Below are 15441 nucleotides of genomic sequence, written 5' to 3' on the forward strand. Positions count from 1 at the left end.
ATTCAATTAATATTTGCTATTCCAACAATTAAATGTATAATAATAAATATCACAAAATGTATATGTAAACTTCATCACAATGCAAAATACATGACAAAAAACATGAGATAGTTAATTTTATAAATCGTATCTTTAAATAATTGACTTTGAACAGCATTGCATTAAGCATAAGAAAGAACTATACCTGTTCATCTATGGGAATATTTTGCAAGTAAACCAGTCCGGTGCCTCCTTCGTCAAAGGTACACTTTCGTAATTCCTGTTCCATACTAGCTAGAGACAGGGATAACTTGTTTTCTAAATCTTCACGTAATTTCTATGTTACACAGAAGAAAAATTGTTACTTTAATTCCTTACAATATTCTGTTAAAATAATAATACTCGATATGCTCACCAAGTTGTGGGCTTTATCGCGCAACAATTCACAAGATTCTTCATACAATTGCCGTGCGCTTGATACCAACTCGGTTACCATAGGTCTCAGGCTTATCTATTAATAGATAGAAAGTAAGAAAATAAACGGATTGTCATGATAAATTTCTAGATTCTTCATGATTATAACTTACCCCTTGTAAAATTTTACCATCCGGATGCACTTGTTCAAGCGCATTCGCCGTTCGCGAGGCGACTTGATACAAATCTGGTTCCAGGCTTGGATGTGATATAATTAATAATTTTACCCATTTGACCAAGGTCGTTACGGCTTCAATAAAACTGAACAGAATATTGAGTTCCTCGTCGTTTAACTGAGGAGGTTTATTACATATTTGCAATTGAACTCGAGGTTGCGATTGCGATGCACTGCTCAAAGTGGAAGTGGATTGAGTTACAGCACTCAATGTATTGCGCTGCTTCTCTTCCCATGCTCTCAACGAAGTTTCAAGTGCCTAAGATATAAAATATTTTTGACATATACAAATCATAGCTACTTTCATCGTTCAAATATCTTAATAGATACTTACCCTATTTCTATAAAGCATTTGCATGCGATTCTTGTGTATGATCCTTATAATACCGGGTGGTTGAATCCAAGCTTCACCGTCGACTTGTATAGGAACACCCTCTTCTCCTAAGATATTAATTTGGACTGTTTGACATTGTGCTATCCTGTGATGCTGCAAGTTGATAAGTCGCGAAGCAGCCATTTGAACAGATCCGAAAACTGCCACTACTTCCAAAATGCGATCATCGAACGACGGTGCCAAGAACAAATCTCCTTCCTTCGTACCTCCCCAGAAATTTGTACCACCCATGAAGCTGTCATTAAGAAAATATAAAATTTTGCAAATTGTGAAAAATTGCATACAAGTGCATTATCTTTTTATAAATACCTTGGTATATTTAACACGACGATTCCTTGCAGAGAAGGCAATGGTATTCTTTGACCGTCGCACTCTAACTGAACCCTCTGTTCGAGATTTTTGTATGTCTTTTGTATCCACTGTTTAGACCCCAAAACACCATACCACATGTAATTTTTAGCGCGCGACCGGCATTTCTCAGGATGCTCTTCTCTCTTGTTATGAAAATCCAGACTGATTTTCGCATCTATACCGATACCAAAATAGTTGTTCATGACGCATCGTTCAAAGTAACCTTCCCTGTAATATAGAAAAAAAGATTTATCAAATCTGTACGCATATTACTAATGTGCTAATTATATAATAATATATAAATTACATCAATGTTTCATCTGGATCCATTAAAGGTGACACTGCTGCACACAGAGCATCCGCATTTGCCAGCAATGCTTGACTGATGAGACCAGCTCCACCACTTACATCTACACGATTAGAAAAAGCACGTAAAATAATTATATAAAACGAGAAAAATTATATTTCGACATTGTTTTTGGCTTACTTGGCCACATAGGTAATCGGACTAAAGGATTTATTATGGGAAGTTTTTTTACGTCCTCTGTTTTATCTACAGATTTTGCTCTTTCATGGCGCAAGCTTACACTCGAGCCACCCAGACGAGCGGTAGTTGCCGCCAACGACACAACTTCTGATGCTTTTAACAAACTGCCACTGCTTATACGTCGCGTAGCTTGCGGAGAAAAGCCCGAATCAGGCAGCTCCACGCTTACTATTAATTTTAGAAGAATGTTATTAATATGAATATAATTATTATGTAATAATTCATAATCTTCAATTAATCAAACTTACATCTTTCCATGCTGTTGCCGCTACTATATTGCTTGTCATTCGGATCCAATTTATAATCTAAATTAAATTTGTGATGACTGTCAATTGACAACGATGGGCTTGGTGGATCAACGATAACACTAATTTGCGGCGGAAAATTCGTAGGGCACTTTTCGTTAGCTTGCGTGTTGTCTGAGGAAACGGTAAAACAGCATACTGGTTTCAGCAAATCAGATGTCCTTTCCTTTTCAACAGTTTCGAATCTAGTCGCAATTACTACATTTGTCTCTACAGACTGAGTCGATTTAATTCCCGAGACTCGTACGCACGTCGTCAAGCCTTCCGTTTTATATTTATTTAGAATACTCTGATAGTAAAAAGATATATAAAGCTATAGTATAATTTTAATTTCAACCAACTGTTAAATTAAAATTAAAATTAAAATTAAATTAAAAAATTAAATTAAATTAAAATTAAAATTTACCTCTTTATCCATCTTTATGTTTCTTGTGCCCTTTTTGAACGATTGTCTCCCGATGTCATTCCCTTCGCTAAATTGGGCTAAGCCGCAATATCTATGCGATTCTTCGATCTCTAAACCTTCTCTGACGGAATCGTACTTCTCACCCATTATTGCACTGATCACATCCTGTCCGAGGGAACTTAAATCCTCCAAGCCGCTTTCTGAATGTTGAGTTTCGCTGGAAAGCATATCGGAATTGTCTGGCGAATCGATATGTCCGATTTCCGAGCTCTCCGATTTTTTTGTAGAGTCAAATATATCACTGTCTATATGCCCTGAAAAGTGTGAGAGAAATTATCTAATAATTAGATGAAATACATACAACATAACACTTCTACAATGCTTATTGCATTGGCGAGTATCTACTAACCGATTTCACTCTCACTATTTCGAACGGTATAACTCTTAGAATCAAATGTTTCAGAAACCATGCTATCTGTACTGATAATGCTGTTAGTGCAGCTACCTCTGGGTTCCAATTTGGCTATTATAGGTTTTTGCACATGCTCTGGCGAAATATTTCTAGAATGAAGTGAATCTGTGTCGGGAGAAATGATAGTGTCCTGCATAGTTGCATCGTCTGATGGTGTACTTGTATCCAAAATAGTTTTTGTCACAGTTATTGGAATGTCGGAGGAAACTTCTATTTCCGTAGGTTCGGAAGATAGGAAATTATCGTTGTTAATTGCCTGAGATTCTTGTTGACCGCCGACAGTTTGTGTTGCAATCACATCAAAATCGAGAACTCTGAAATTACAGTATACATACTCATATTAGACACATGTAATTTTAAAAAACCAGATATTAATGCACATCACCAGATTTATGTTAAAATTTACCCTTGTGGGAGATTTTCGCTGTTTCGTCTACTATCGGCGAAACCATCGGGTGCAGGTAGAGTCAGTAGCTCTTCAGATTGTGAGTCTCTCCTTAAATCCGGCATTGGACTCAAAGATGCTACGTTAGGTGTGGGACTTGGGCAAGGTAAAATCTCTATGGGACTGCTAGGTTCTATAATTGATATTAAATTTATGTTGTCAATCTGGTCTGTTGGCGATAAACCAGGAATATCCAATTGTTGCTTTTTGCCTAAATTGTACATTATAACAATACAAATATTTTTTAAAGATAAAATATAAACATGCAATTCACTGCTTTGTCATTATTGAAGAACTTACTTGTCACATTTATCGGAGAATTGTCGGGTATTATGGCGATGTTCGGCGTCTTGTTACTTTGCTTCTCATCTGAAGGATTATTTTGCTCATCAACAGCTGTTTCTGTGTGTTCCACTAATCTCCTAATAGCTCTTTTCAAACTATCTGCCCTGTAAGTATTATTAAAATATATTTACTTCTCGGTCTATATTTCATTTTAATATTTATTAATTTGACTATAAAGGGTATACACTACATACCTAGACATCACAACATCTTTCTCCATGTAACATCTTCTTCTTTTAACTTTTTTTAAATTTGTCATTTCTTTTTCTGGCTTTTCTAAAGCACCTTTTTCTTGGACGCTGCTAAAAGTATCAGTTTTTAGAGTGCCAATGTCAATATCTTCTGTGTTATCGGATAAATAGCTCTCTTCTTTTGACAATGTTTGTAACAATAGGTCAAGTTTTTGCTGAAGTATTGCACACTTTTCTCCCAATTGTTGGTCCCCTGTGTTTAGACTGGCTTCCAGTATATGTGTTGCAAAATCTTTTACTGTTTCGCATAAAACTCTGCGGATGAAAATCCCGGTTTATATGCCAAAACTTAGAGCTTGCGCAATTATTCATGTATATATGTATACACACATGATTATATTACTCACTTGGCACTAGATATAACTACGTTTTCCTGATCAGATTGCAAAATGTTCGTTATATGAGCAAGAACGCTGTCTTCGTACTGATGAGCTACGCTTGATTTTATAGCCGGGTCGGGCTGGGTTACTTTGTGACATGGTGGCAGAGATATGCTACGTTCGAATGTCATAATGCTCCATCGATCTAGCATCTTTGTGCCCGCTTTTTCGTACTTTTCCAATAGCTGAGGTAAATGCGTGTCATCATCACATGACGATCCCCAGCCTAATACGCGTGCTAAGTCATTTCCTGTTCCTAAAGGTAGTACTCCAACTTGACATTGTTTCTGTAAGTTTAAAAAATACAAATATTTCTCTTTTTATTATACAAAATATGCAGTACGTTTAATAGTAAATATTAATATTTCCTAGATAGATAGTTTCCTACAGATTAGATAGATAATCATGCATAGAACACTTACCGCCTGCAAAAAAAGTTAACGAAGCTGTGCTTATATAAAGAAGCCTAAAGCACACACACCGGTTTCATCTGGAATAAAATCATAAAAGAGACACGCCATGCAGTTTATAATCGGAAATTTGAAAAAAATTAATACCATTAGTTGCAATATTATATATTTGAATATCAGCATGATTTAAAGCATAGTTATACAGAATGATTTTTTAAATATATATGTATCAATATTTCGAGAGAGAGAGAGAGAAAAAGAGAGAGAGAGAGAGAGAGAGAGAGAGAAAGAGAGAGAGAGAGAACAGAATTCAAAAGAAAGCTTTATTTTCCGAATAAATTAAAGAAAATATTCGAAACGTCAAAATGTATTTCTTCTTAAAATATCTAAATAAAATAAGAATAGTGTATATTCAAAAGTTTGAATTTATATCTCTCATATTTTCGAAAAATCGTAAAAGTTATTAAGAGAACATATAACTTATTTGATATTTCAACAAGTAAAATAAACTAAATCCAATCTAAAGTTGTGTACTCTCTTCAGAAGATAATAATTCAAAAGAGATAAATCAAACTAAATTACGAATTTAAATTCCAGAAATTAAATTCTCGATATTAGATGATGAACTATAAGAGAGGGTGAAATTGGAATCCAATTTAATCATGTTATCTCTTGTCCAAATATGTTTTATAATAATTCTGACAATATTTCAAAGATTAAAAAATGTATATCTCAATTCTCGCTTAATCTAAATGTTTCGAAAGAAAAGATAGTCATGCAAATAGATGTAGATAGTCATAAATCTTTGTTTTAAATGATACTTCAAAATATTAATAAAATTTTAAAAATAATTATGTTTGCAAATTTACTCTACATTTATTATTCGAAATATTGATATACAATTAAAAATCATTCTATTAAAAAAATATACAATTAAACAACAATGCCTCTCTATTTTTATGTATATTATTTTTAGCGCATAATTTATATTCATGCATTATACAATGCAGGAAAGTATCATTAAGCTAAGTTGTGCGCAGAAAATAATACGCTTAAACAGTGCAATCTTGATAGAGCATAATTAAAGAATTTGAGAAAAAATAATTGCTAAGAAACCATGCTAAGAAGAGATAAAGTTGTCAATCAGTTTTAAAACAACACGTTTACTCACGTGCATTCCAAGTCGATCAATTTCTGAAAGTACCCATCCCACAGATCCATCACCACTACACACCAAGATCCGAAATGGATCAAAGTGTCGAAACAGTCTTAATCTATGCAAAAAAATATAATTCATATATTTAATATGTTTAGATCGATTGTTATCAGTCTATGAACAAGAATTTATTTACCCTGGACCTGGTCCTCCTTTTATAAGGTCGAACACTTGTGCGGGATTCAGTAATTGTTTAAATCTCCTAAGAAACTTAATACCTTGATTGTCACCAGATTTACTGTTTACAAATACTAAAAGTGGACTGCATCCTGTAGGTCTAACTGCTTCCCAAGCTTCGTCGCTACCTGATAATCATCATAATTACTACTATCATAAAAATTTTATACGTATACATGTATATATAAAAATTGTTCATATATAAAAATCATGATATAATTATAATTTATAATATGAATAGATAACACAATTACCTATACTATGCAAAGCCGTAGGAGGCACTACACTGAGTTTAGCTGGTCCAAGTGGACACTTGATACTTATGGCAGGTCTGCATGCTGTATGCACAGTTGCTTTGCACCATAAACACCGCCAATCTTGAAGTCTACGGACAATATATTAATATTAATGATATATACTTAATTTTATCAATTATTTACATAAAAATATACATATACCTAAGTACAGAGCCACATGTCTTTTCACAGACAAAGCATTTTGAGGACACTGGCAAATTTCCTTCCATCCACTGATGTGGCATTGTGATGTTCTATAATTTAAAAATGAAATTAATGAACTAAATTAATGAATTAATAAATTAATGAATTAAATTAATAATAATAGGAAATATTACATAAAATATTATTGATACATTTATTAGACAGATAATTGTAAAATATTATTGGAAGGTATACATGTGATAAAATCATACCGTTTTTGTTTTATTCATTCTTAAAGATTAAAAGATTATTTTTAATAAAATAATATATGTATTATATACCCCATCTTGGTCCTCAATGATATCTTTCCCAATAGATGCTAAAGTGGTCCACTTGCAATTATTTATTGCTTTTGCACTACATCTCTTATGCACCTTGTATTTACATGCTTCACAACTTAAGCCGTGGGAAGTAACACCTATATCAATATTGCATTGTAAATTTGTTCATCATTTTGTTAATAACTACAAGTTTAATTTGACTGTATCAGTAATAAGAACATTTCTTACCATGCAGGGCATCTCTGCAGACATTGCAATATGTAGGTCTGGCGTGACTAGTTGCGTACCATTGGTGATTACCTCCCAGCAACTCGGCAGTTCCAGGATCACCCTGAGGACGATTCTCTGTTCTTAGTGTATTCAACCACTCCTCCATGTCTTGTCTGTTTTCACCACAGAGAACCAAGGACCGAAGCGGAGTTATCACCTAATACATAAGATATATACTAATTATAATACAATCAATATTGCACTATAAAGAAATATAAATGTCATTAAATTTAATAAAAAAATGTTTTAACTGCTTCATATAAAATATATTAGATTCCTGTTTTAATATTCTATGTAATTCGTATTGCTAAAACAATGAATTTAGAATATTGATAATTGAAACATAAACCTGACAACTCTCTGAAAAGCAGATGTATGAAAAGAAACTTGGACTTAAAATCTATTCTTATTTTTATATAAAAAAAAAAGGGATAAAAAGATTCAGATCTAAAGATGAAAAATTCATAATTAACAAGTTCAATTCTCTATGTTCTTTAATTCGCCGGCAGAGAGCATTCTTGGCGCAAGATTGACTTAAACGGCGCTCGAAAAAATGTGAAGAAACATCGCGGAGCATTATTTTTGTTTAAACCGTAATACCATGTTTTATCTACTCCGTTTCATTTTGAAAAACAGAGAGAGCCAGCTTAGCCTAATGGAACAAGATATCAGTGTTACAAATGTCACTCAATGCTCGTTGTTGTCCGGCTAGCCGGTCCGTCGGCTATAAACAATCGATAATGGCATTGTTACGGGACCGCGGTAGGAAATAATTATTAAGCCGGCGTGACATTCGGGCGGACAGGTGGGCGATCTAATTAGAGAACTGGGGACGCGGGGACGCATCGTCGCCTCCTTCTCCACCGTCACCCCCATCACCATCACCATCACCATCACCATCACCATCACCATCACCACCACGCTTGCTCTCGCGTCCCTTCGCGTGTGCCTAACCTTCGCAATGTACCTTGAATCGGGAGCGAGCCCTCCGTTGTCCCGACATTTGAGCTGCGACTCGCGGCCGCGGCGCGACGGCCACGCATCCGCGCGGACACGTGCTGACCCGTTCCGTGCAGCCTCTCCGTTTACCGTTCCGACGAGCGTTGCCTCGCGACCCGCACGCAACGGCGGCGTGCTACCACTCGCGACGACATGTCACGCGCGACAGCAACGACGATGAGGCGCGTCCGAACCCGCGAGCTCATCGCAACGGTAACCGCGACGGCGACGGCGACGGCGACGGCGACGCATCGGTCCGATACTTCCGCGAGACACGCGCTTCTCTGGCGCGGCTTAGTGCGCTGCCCTATTTCCCATGGCGCATGTCATGCCATGCCGCCGTGCCACCGCTCCGCGCGTTTCGTCGCGTCATTTATAAATAAGTATTCCGTGCGCGTGCATTGTTCGCTCGCACGTCCGTTTATTCCTTCCTTCTCTCTCTCTCTCTCTCTCTCTCGCTCGCTCGCTCGCTCGTCGGGCTGCCGCGTGTCACACGCGCGATCACCACGTGCGCTATTGTATTCGACGCCGACGCCGACGTTGACGCGCGCTTTCACGCCGTCTCGAGTCACGAGGCGAAAAAGCGCGGCGTGGCTGTCAATAAAACCGGTTTGGCTGCACCGCGAGGCGTTATCGCTCGCGCTTATCCGCCGCGAATATAATGCCTCGCGCCCTTCGCCTCGCTCCCGCCCTCGCCCCGCGGCGTCGGCGACTGTACGTGTCGTCGTTATTGACAAGTAGACAGGGTGTATCGGAGCCTCGCGCTCGCTATCTACCCCGACAAAGTCGCCCACGCGGCGGAGTTTGAAAATTCCACGATATTCCGAACACAGGCGGGATCCACTCTCGCTGTTCTATTTTGTGTTTGTAGAAAAAAAACAAAATAAAAAACAAAACAATAAATCACTCGAGATACTCTGTTATCTTCTGACATACGCGAGCTGATCGAAATTGCAAGTTCGCTCACGTAATCCACATAATCGTCGGAATCCGCGAAATTTTTCCGCTTTTCGCTTTTGTCGATTGCGAGAAAATCTTCCATCTTCCAGACTTTAAGCATTAAGGGAAAATTTATTAATTCCGTCGACGAAAAAAAATGAGAGAGAAAAAGAGAGAGACGAAACGCCGCTGAACGCATTCGTTTTTTTTTTTTTTATTTCAATCTTGAGTACGATTTATATTTGTACATATTGCGCTCGTGTTTTTTATCTCGTGCAATTTACGGAAGGGTAAATATCTTTCTACGCGAATGTTTAGCAGAAGAGTGGATAATATTTTCCCAACGGATGTGAAATGCCTCTTTAGCTCAGGGGCAGAGCACTGGTCTCGTAAACCAGGGGTCGTGAGTTCAATTCTCACAGGAGGCAATTCTTTTTGTCGCTAGAAGGTAACGAATCTTCGAGCACTTTTATCCTGTCGTATAATAGGCGAAAAAACGGCTTTTGAAATGATCGGTCATTTTATCAAACACGCTGTCTTATTAATGATTATTGGTAAAATTTCACGATCATTGAATTATATCCTAATTGGAATAAACAATAAACGCACGCAGTGTATTAAACCTTGTAAAAATTTTTTTTTAAATTCCCGAATTTTTCAGATACTTTTATTTAAAGTAAAATTGAAAAATTCTTAAATATTTGTGTGTGAAATAAATATTAATTTTATTGCTTTGTAATATTTTCTATTCACGAGGGAAAGAAATTTAAAACTTGAATATTAATGCTCTGGAAAGAGCAAAATTTAAATTTAAAGAAAAAATTAGAAAGAATGTTTCCGAAAAGTTCCTTAAAACTTTCAGATTTTTTCAATAATAAAAAATAAATTCCTTGGAAAATTCCCGGATTTTTCGGTTATTTTTCTCAATTCCAACAAATTTATTGTATGATAAAACGAGATGATTTTCCCCATTGTGACTATCCTCTTCAGATCGAGGCGCGTGACCCGAACAATAAGCTGCATTTATTCCAGTTAGAGTATAGTAACATAGAGTATAGTTTAATGCTCATAAAGAATTCTTCGGATACTCACACATAAAGGTCGCTTATGAAAAGTTTGAGGTTTATCAATAATAAAATGAGACTGAAGCTTTTTGTGTATACGCCCACGGTGTCGATGGCACGGGCGTGCCCACGCCAAATTGTTATCCCGATCGACTAAATCCTTCCATCGGGGCGGAATTCGCGAGGAGGCGAATTTGGCGACGGTAAATCAAACCGTCCCTCGGCTCTTGAATCTATTATGGAGTCGATTATTGGACATGGGCGCAAATCGGTGGGAATTATTGACGACGTGTGGGTGGACTCGTCTTCCCCGACACACCAGCCGGTATTTGCTTTATTGTCGGGGCCACTTTTCCAGTGAGTGGGGCGGCATAGGTGTTGGACGTGCGATCGCGAGCGGAGAACGGAGGCCGTACGCGCGCGACGTTGAATGCCAGGTGAGATTGGAGAGACCCGTCGGTGTCGTTCAGGTGTCCCTCTTTTGTGAGAGGGGACACATCCATCCATTTCCCATCTCGCGGCTTTCACGCCGTCAATCGCGATATCGAAATTCGAACTCGTCCGGCCTTTTGTATACCGCCGGCGAACATCGCGCGCGCGACCACTCCGAGGCCGACCTATTCATCGCGCGTTGAAAAAGCCTCGCATTTCTTTGCTTCTCACATGTAGGTGTTCTTCCTCTCTCTCTCTTCCGTCAGAACGATAGATACAATTGCGCGGCATTATGTTACATTGCAAAATACCGTATATCCGCCGCAAAATTGCTCGCCGTTCTCCAACGGCGGTCGGGGGTGATGATCCCCGGGAGGGTGGATTCTCCCTCTGTAATAGAGTTTAATCGGCGTCGACGGCCGAATGCAATTGTTGTGTTCCGAATCGCTTGGCTGCTGGTATTGTTCGAAATAACAGAACGGCATGACAAAGAGACCACGTCTCTTTCCGATAGACAATCCCGGTGCGGGAAATTATTTTCCCCTCGAGCGCTCGTAAAGTACTCGTGACTAGCATGCCGATGAGGACATTGTTACTCGCGACGTAATCACGCGAATCGCATCTTGTATCCCGAGAGATCGGGCGGTCGCTTCTCGTAAGTAGACGATGAAAGCGAGGGATAATGACGGCGGAGTTAATGGACTTCCCTTGTCGACGCGACGCGCGAATATTCATTCTTTCTAATGGCGAGCAAGTCGAGGCGAATCGCAGAACGAAAAAAGGGCATGTCTCGTCCTTTGCGCCGCCTTTTCCGGCGCGTCCTTCGCCGGCGTGCGTCAATTAATCATTCTCGTCAGTTAACTCGGTCGATTAATCATCGCGCGATGCCCCTAATCATTCCCGTGTCCATCGAGTCACCTCTACATTCCCCTCGGGCTTTCGAAATTGACCAACGTGAGGATGGTCCGGAATATCGGCCATTGGCTAGATCGGCAGATCGTTACAGCGGAGCGTGCCCGCGTTTCTACAAGCTCGAGGGGAAAATTACTCCGGATTAGACCAAATTGAGTTTTCTCGACTTTGAGAAAATTAATTTTCCTCGGAGCACTTGAAAAGCGTAACGGTCCGCCCACCCCTCTTCGACATCCCTCCCCACGATCTTCCTTTCCAGCTGGGGAACGGAGGCTCCGCGCTCGGACCGGGACGATCTTAATCCATCAGCAGTCTATATTGTTATTATATCGCACCGCTCCCGTGGCATTGGACACGCCTGAGGATGTCGGAGATATTTAGGCATGCACTTTCAACTAGGTCAGACACGACGCGCGTGTACGCTCCACTTCATTCATTTGGAACGCAGGGCTCGAACGCGAGAGCTCGCGGCAATTCTTGGATGCACGCGGATCGAGAAATCCGATATCACCCATCCGCTCGATGCGCGATATTATCCCTCGTGCTGATAAAAATACGAGAATTTTTTAGAACCGTGAACGTGACCCGCGTAATGATCCGCCGGACGATTAATTCAGTTCGCGTTACCAGATAACAATGCCGGTAATTATTGCCGGCATCATCCCTAACTGAAGCACGCGAAAGCTATTTTTACCATGTTAATTTATAGTATACACGGAAAGAAACGTCGAAAAAATGATGATGGTTCCGGCAAAAAGTATCGCGAAACTGTGTGACCTTTCAGAAAAATTATATTACTCGTTTCCATTTCCTTGAAAGTTCTCCGAATAAGATGGGAATGTAATGATAAATGCAGTACTATACGGATTAGTGTCATAGTACTTTTATACGAAGTATACCACGTCAATAAATCGCGTTGGAAAATGTAACTGAAAATGTCACGATTTACGCTCGCGATATATTTTCCATTGGCGATGTCGAAATCTATTTGCACTTGAATGAAATGACGAATGAAAATGCAGAGAGAGGGTAGATGAACCTTATCATTTAGTTTGAGTACCGAAGATACCTTTCGTCAATATTTTAAAGGTATTAAGAGAGCGAAGGGAAAAGTGAGAGCGGCCTGATCGAGAGCAAAAGCCATCACTCCTCGTTCCTCCTTTTCACCTTCGTCATCCTCGTATTGCGCGACAAAAAAATGGGCTACGTTCCTGGGGACGGTCCCCGCCTATCCCAACCCCTGAGTATATACCGTGCCATACATATTTTATGAACAAACATAGCCTCCAGTGACGGCATAAGCCGAGAGAGAGAGAGAGAGAGAGAGAGAGAGAGAGAGAGAGAGAGAGAGAGAGAGAGAGAGAGAGAGGGATACACGTCACGCAATTCCGGCGCGTGCGAGCGATGAGAAAATGAGGCCGCTGTGAAAGCTCTGAATTCTCAATATTGTGTACTGGATATGTTGCTGCCTGCTTGTGCGCCGCGCTCGCGAACGCCGCCGTGACCTTCTGACCTGGAAATCCATTCCATCCTGACGCGACCTGAGCTGCCGAATCCACCGGTGGGACCGTGGAAGGATCGATCGTCCCTTAAATTGCTAAGTGCCTTCGGCCGTGTTACGACATTAAACCGGCAGATACCGGCGTCCTCCCGCTTATCAATCAGGAGTACGCGACACGATAACGCGAACGATGCGCGAGATACGGTAGGTGAGATGAGATAGGACGTGGGATCCGGATCCGGGGTCGATAGACACATCTGATAGAGAGACGCTTTGAATCCCACAATTCGCCGAACACACTAGAACGCGCGAGATAAATCGGAATCGCGGTCGCTCGTGGCAGATTTTCTCCAACGCTTTTCCTCCCGTTGTACAACAATACGCTTCGTACGATTGTACAGCGAGATTAACGAGCTCAAAGGTACTTTCAGCAGCTTTTTTAGCCCGAGATATAAAATGAAACCCTCTTTCAACCCTCGGGTGAAAAACGACGTTTTAATACTTATCGCAAAAAGAGGTCAGACGTTCTCGGGTCATAGACTCGGTTCCAAATACCGCTTCCCGATTATTCAGCGTCGCATAGGCTAATGCAAAAACGCGTTCTCGCATTATCGTCGCTTTGTAAAAAAGAGATTCGTTCCATTATTCCGTCACAATGCGATGGAGGTATTATTCGTTGATACAGAATTATAACACGACAATTGTCACCGTAAAAAAAGCATTACTTTTATCACGTTACATTGTGGCAATCAGAAATATCAATAGCGGTTTATTCTCTGTTGAGTATACCGCATATATATATATATATATATATATATATATATATATATATATATATATTTCGAACAGAAAACTTTCATGCGAAAAGAGACCTCGAAAAATATTATTATATATACAAATAACATAAAACGTCAAACGAGTTTTACAAAGACGCCAATCCTCATATTCAATAAATTCAACGCGAGGACGATTTGGAATTTCGAGTTTTCGAGTAAATAACGGTTTACTCGTTGAAGCCTCGATGGAAAGACGGACATCGAAATTTATCAAACGGGGTACGGCACGATAACTGGTTTAATGCAAAAACGAGTCTTAGATGATAAGAAATAAACCAAACGCGCGCGCGCGAGAAAGAGAGAGAGAGAGAGAGAGAGAGAGAGAGAGAGAGAGAGAAAGAGAGAGAGAAGAACATCGCATCCACTTACGAACCTGTCATGTGCTGTCCAGCAGAACGAATCTTTGTCAAGGAATCTTTGTCATCCCCTCGACCCACGAGTGTAATCTAACATGTCACAGCACGAATTTATCGTGAGATCGTAAGCCGAGCTCTCTCTCTCTCTCTCTCTCTCTCTCTCTCTCTCTCTCTCTATATATATATATATATATATATATATATATATATATATTCGCCCGTTTTACGCCGCCCTAAAACCACGCACTTTAATTAGCACCGCACCGCATCGACCATCCCCGGCCCCATTTATGTCGCGAGTCATTACGTTATTCTACATACGCCTCTATCTATTTTTAGTAGCACGTAGCGCGTGCAATAAGCACCGCCGGCTGGATCTAAGCACGATCTTCTGCATAATGGAACGCGCATATTTGCCCGGGAGGATACGCGGCACGTGAAAGGTCCTTCCGCTCGCACGCGGATGTGGTCACGGCACATGGACGCTTGGCTCCGCATCATTACAGCTAAATATACGTCGAGCAAATGGGGCAACAATATGTATATCACGTTAAACGCGTATAATGTGTGCACTATTACTATATCATTTATTTTCTTTCCTTTTTCCTTTCTTTTTGCTCTCTCTTTCTCTTCTTTCTTTTTCCTTTTTCTTTTCTTTTCTCTCTCTCTCTCTCTCTCTCTCTCTCTCTCTCTCTCTCTCTCTCTCTTTATAATGCCGCGCCAAAGAGAGGCAAATACATCAAAGGCATCCGTGAAATTTGTTGAACGAATATTTCCTTGTTTAACCGTTGATTTTCTGACAAAGCGAAATTGCGCTTTCCTCATGGAGTAATCGCTTTTCGAAGGCGCAATGTAGTGTGTGCAACCTTCGTGGCTTTAAGAACATCGTAATTACGGCTTTTTAATGGACGGTGTCGTGTACGCGACGAGAACCCGACGGCGACTGAAAGAAGGGTGCGAAGTGGGTTATTCGAGCAATTTGCCGCTGCACAACTGCGACAATCGCGGCATTAAAATTAATTGA

General features: G+C 39.9%; 1 protein-coding gene and 1 non-coding gene across 9 annotated transcripts in view; one reads left to right on the forward strand and one right to left on the reverse strand.

Moving 5' to 3' along the window:
- The window catches only part of LOC105428141 (diacylglycerol kinase eta), a 34189-nt gene that overhangs the window by 5124 nt on the left and 13624 nt on the right, over window positions 1–15441 (reverse strand). For 3 of the 8 annotated variants that reach the window (XM_089072682.1, XM_089072678.1, XM_089072685.1), the window contains 20 exons: window positions 7337–7535; window positions 7109–7245; window positions 6786–6877; window positions 6582–6712; window positions 6287–6455; window positions 6106–6208; window positions 4492–4811; window positions 4088–4399; window positions 3849–3997; window positions 3510–3759; window positions 3041–3417; window positions 2632–2945; window positions 2169–2514; window positions 1861–2088; window positions 1681–1783; window positions 1332–1601; window positions 963–1257; window positions 567–887; window positions 395–490; window positions 185–316 (listed from right to left, as the gene is read on the reverse strand). In XM_089072682.1, the coding sequence (XP_088928808.1) occupies window positions 185–316; window positions 395–490; window positions 567–887; window positions 963–1257; window positions 1332–1601; window positions 1681–1783; window positions 1861–2088; window positions 2169–2514; window positions 2632–2945; window positions 3041–3417; window positions 3510–3759; window positions 3849–3997; window positions 4088–4399; window positions 4492–4811; window positions 6106–6208; window positions 6287–6455; window positions 6582–6712; window positions 6786–6877; window positions 7109–7245; window positions 7337–7484 (4293 nt within the window). In that variant the 5' untranslated portion in view covers window positions 7485–7535. Of the gene's footprint in view, window positions 1–184; window positions 317–394; window positions 491–566; window positions 888–962; window positions 1258–1331; window positions 1602–1680; window positions 1784–1860; window positions 2089–2168; window positions 2515–2631; window positions 2946–3040; window positions 3418–3509; window positions 3760–3848; window positions 3998–4087; window positions 4400–4491; window positions 4812–6105; window positions 6209–6286; window positions 6456–6581; window positions 6713–6785; window positions 6878–7108; window positions 7246–7336; window positions 7536–7978; window positions 8298–8332; window positions 8797–10408; window positions 10430–15441 lie in introns of those variants that run through there. The other 5 variants (XM_089072683.1, XM_089072679.1, XM_089072684.1 and 2 more) reach the window with 5 other exon arrangements.
- TRNAT-CGU (transfer RNA threonine (anticodon CGU)) lies at window positions 9673–9744 on the forward strand. The gene has a single exon. It is a non-coding gene; the product is annotated as a tRNA-Thr (tRNA).

This window comes from Pogonomyrmex barbatus, unplaced genomic scaffold, assembly GCF_055798465.1.
Source record: "Pogonomyrmex barbatus isolate J1 unplaced genomic scaffold, ASM5579846v1 scaffold14, whole genome shotgun sequence".
NCBI lineage: Eukaryota > Metazoa > Arthropoda > Insecta > Hymenoptera > Formicidae > Pogonomyrmex > Pogonomyrmex barbatus.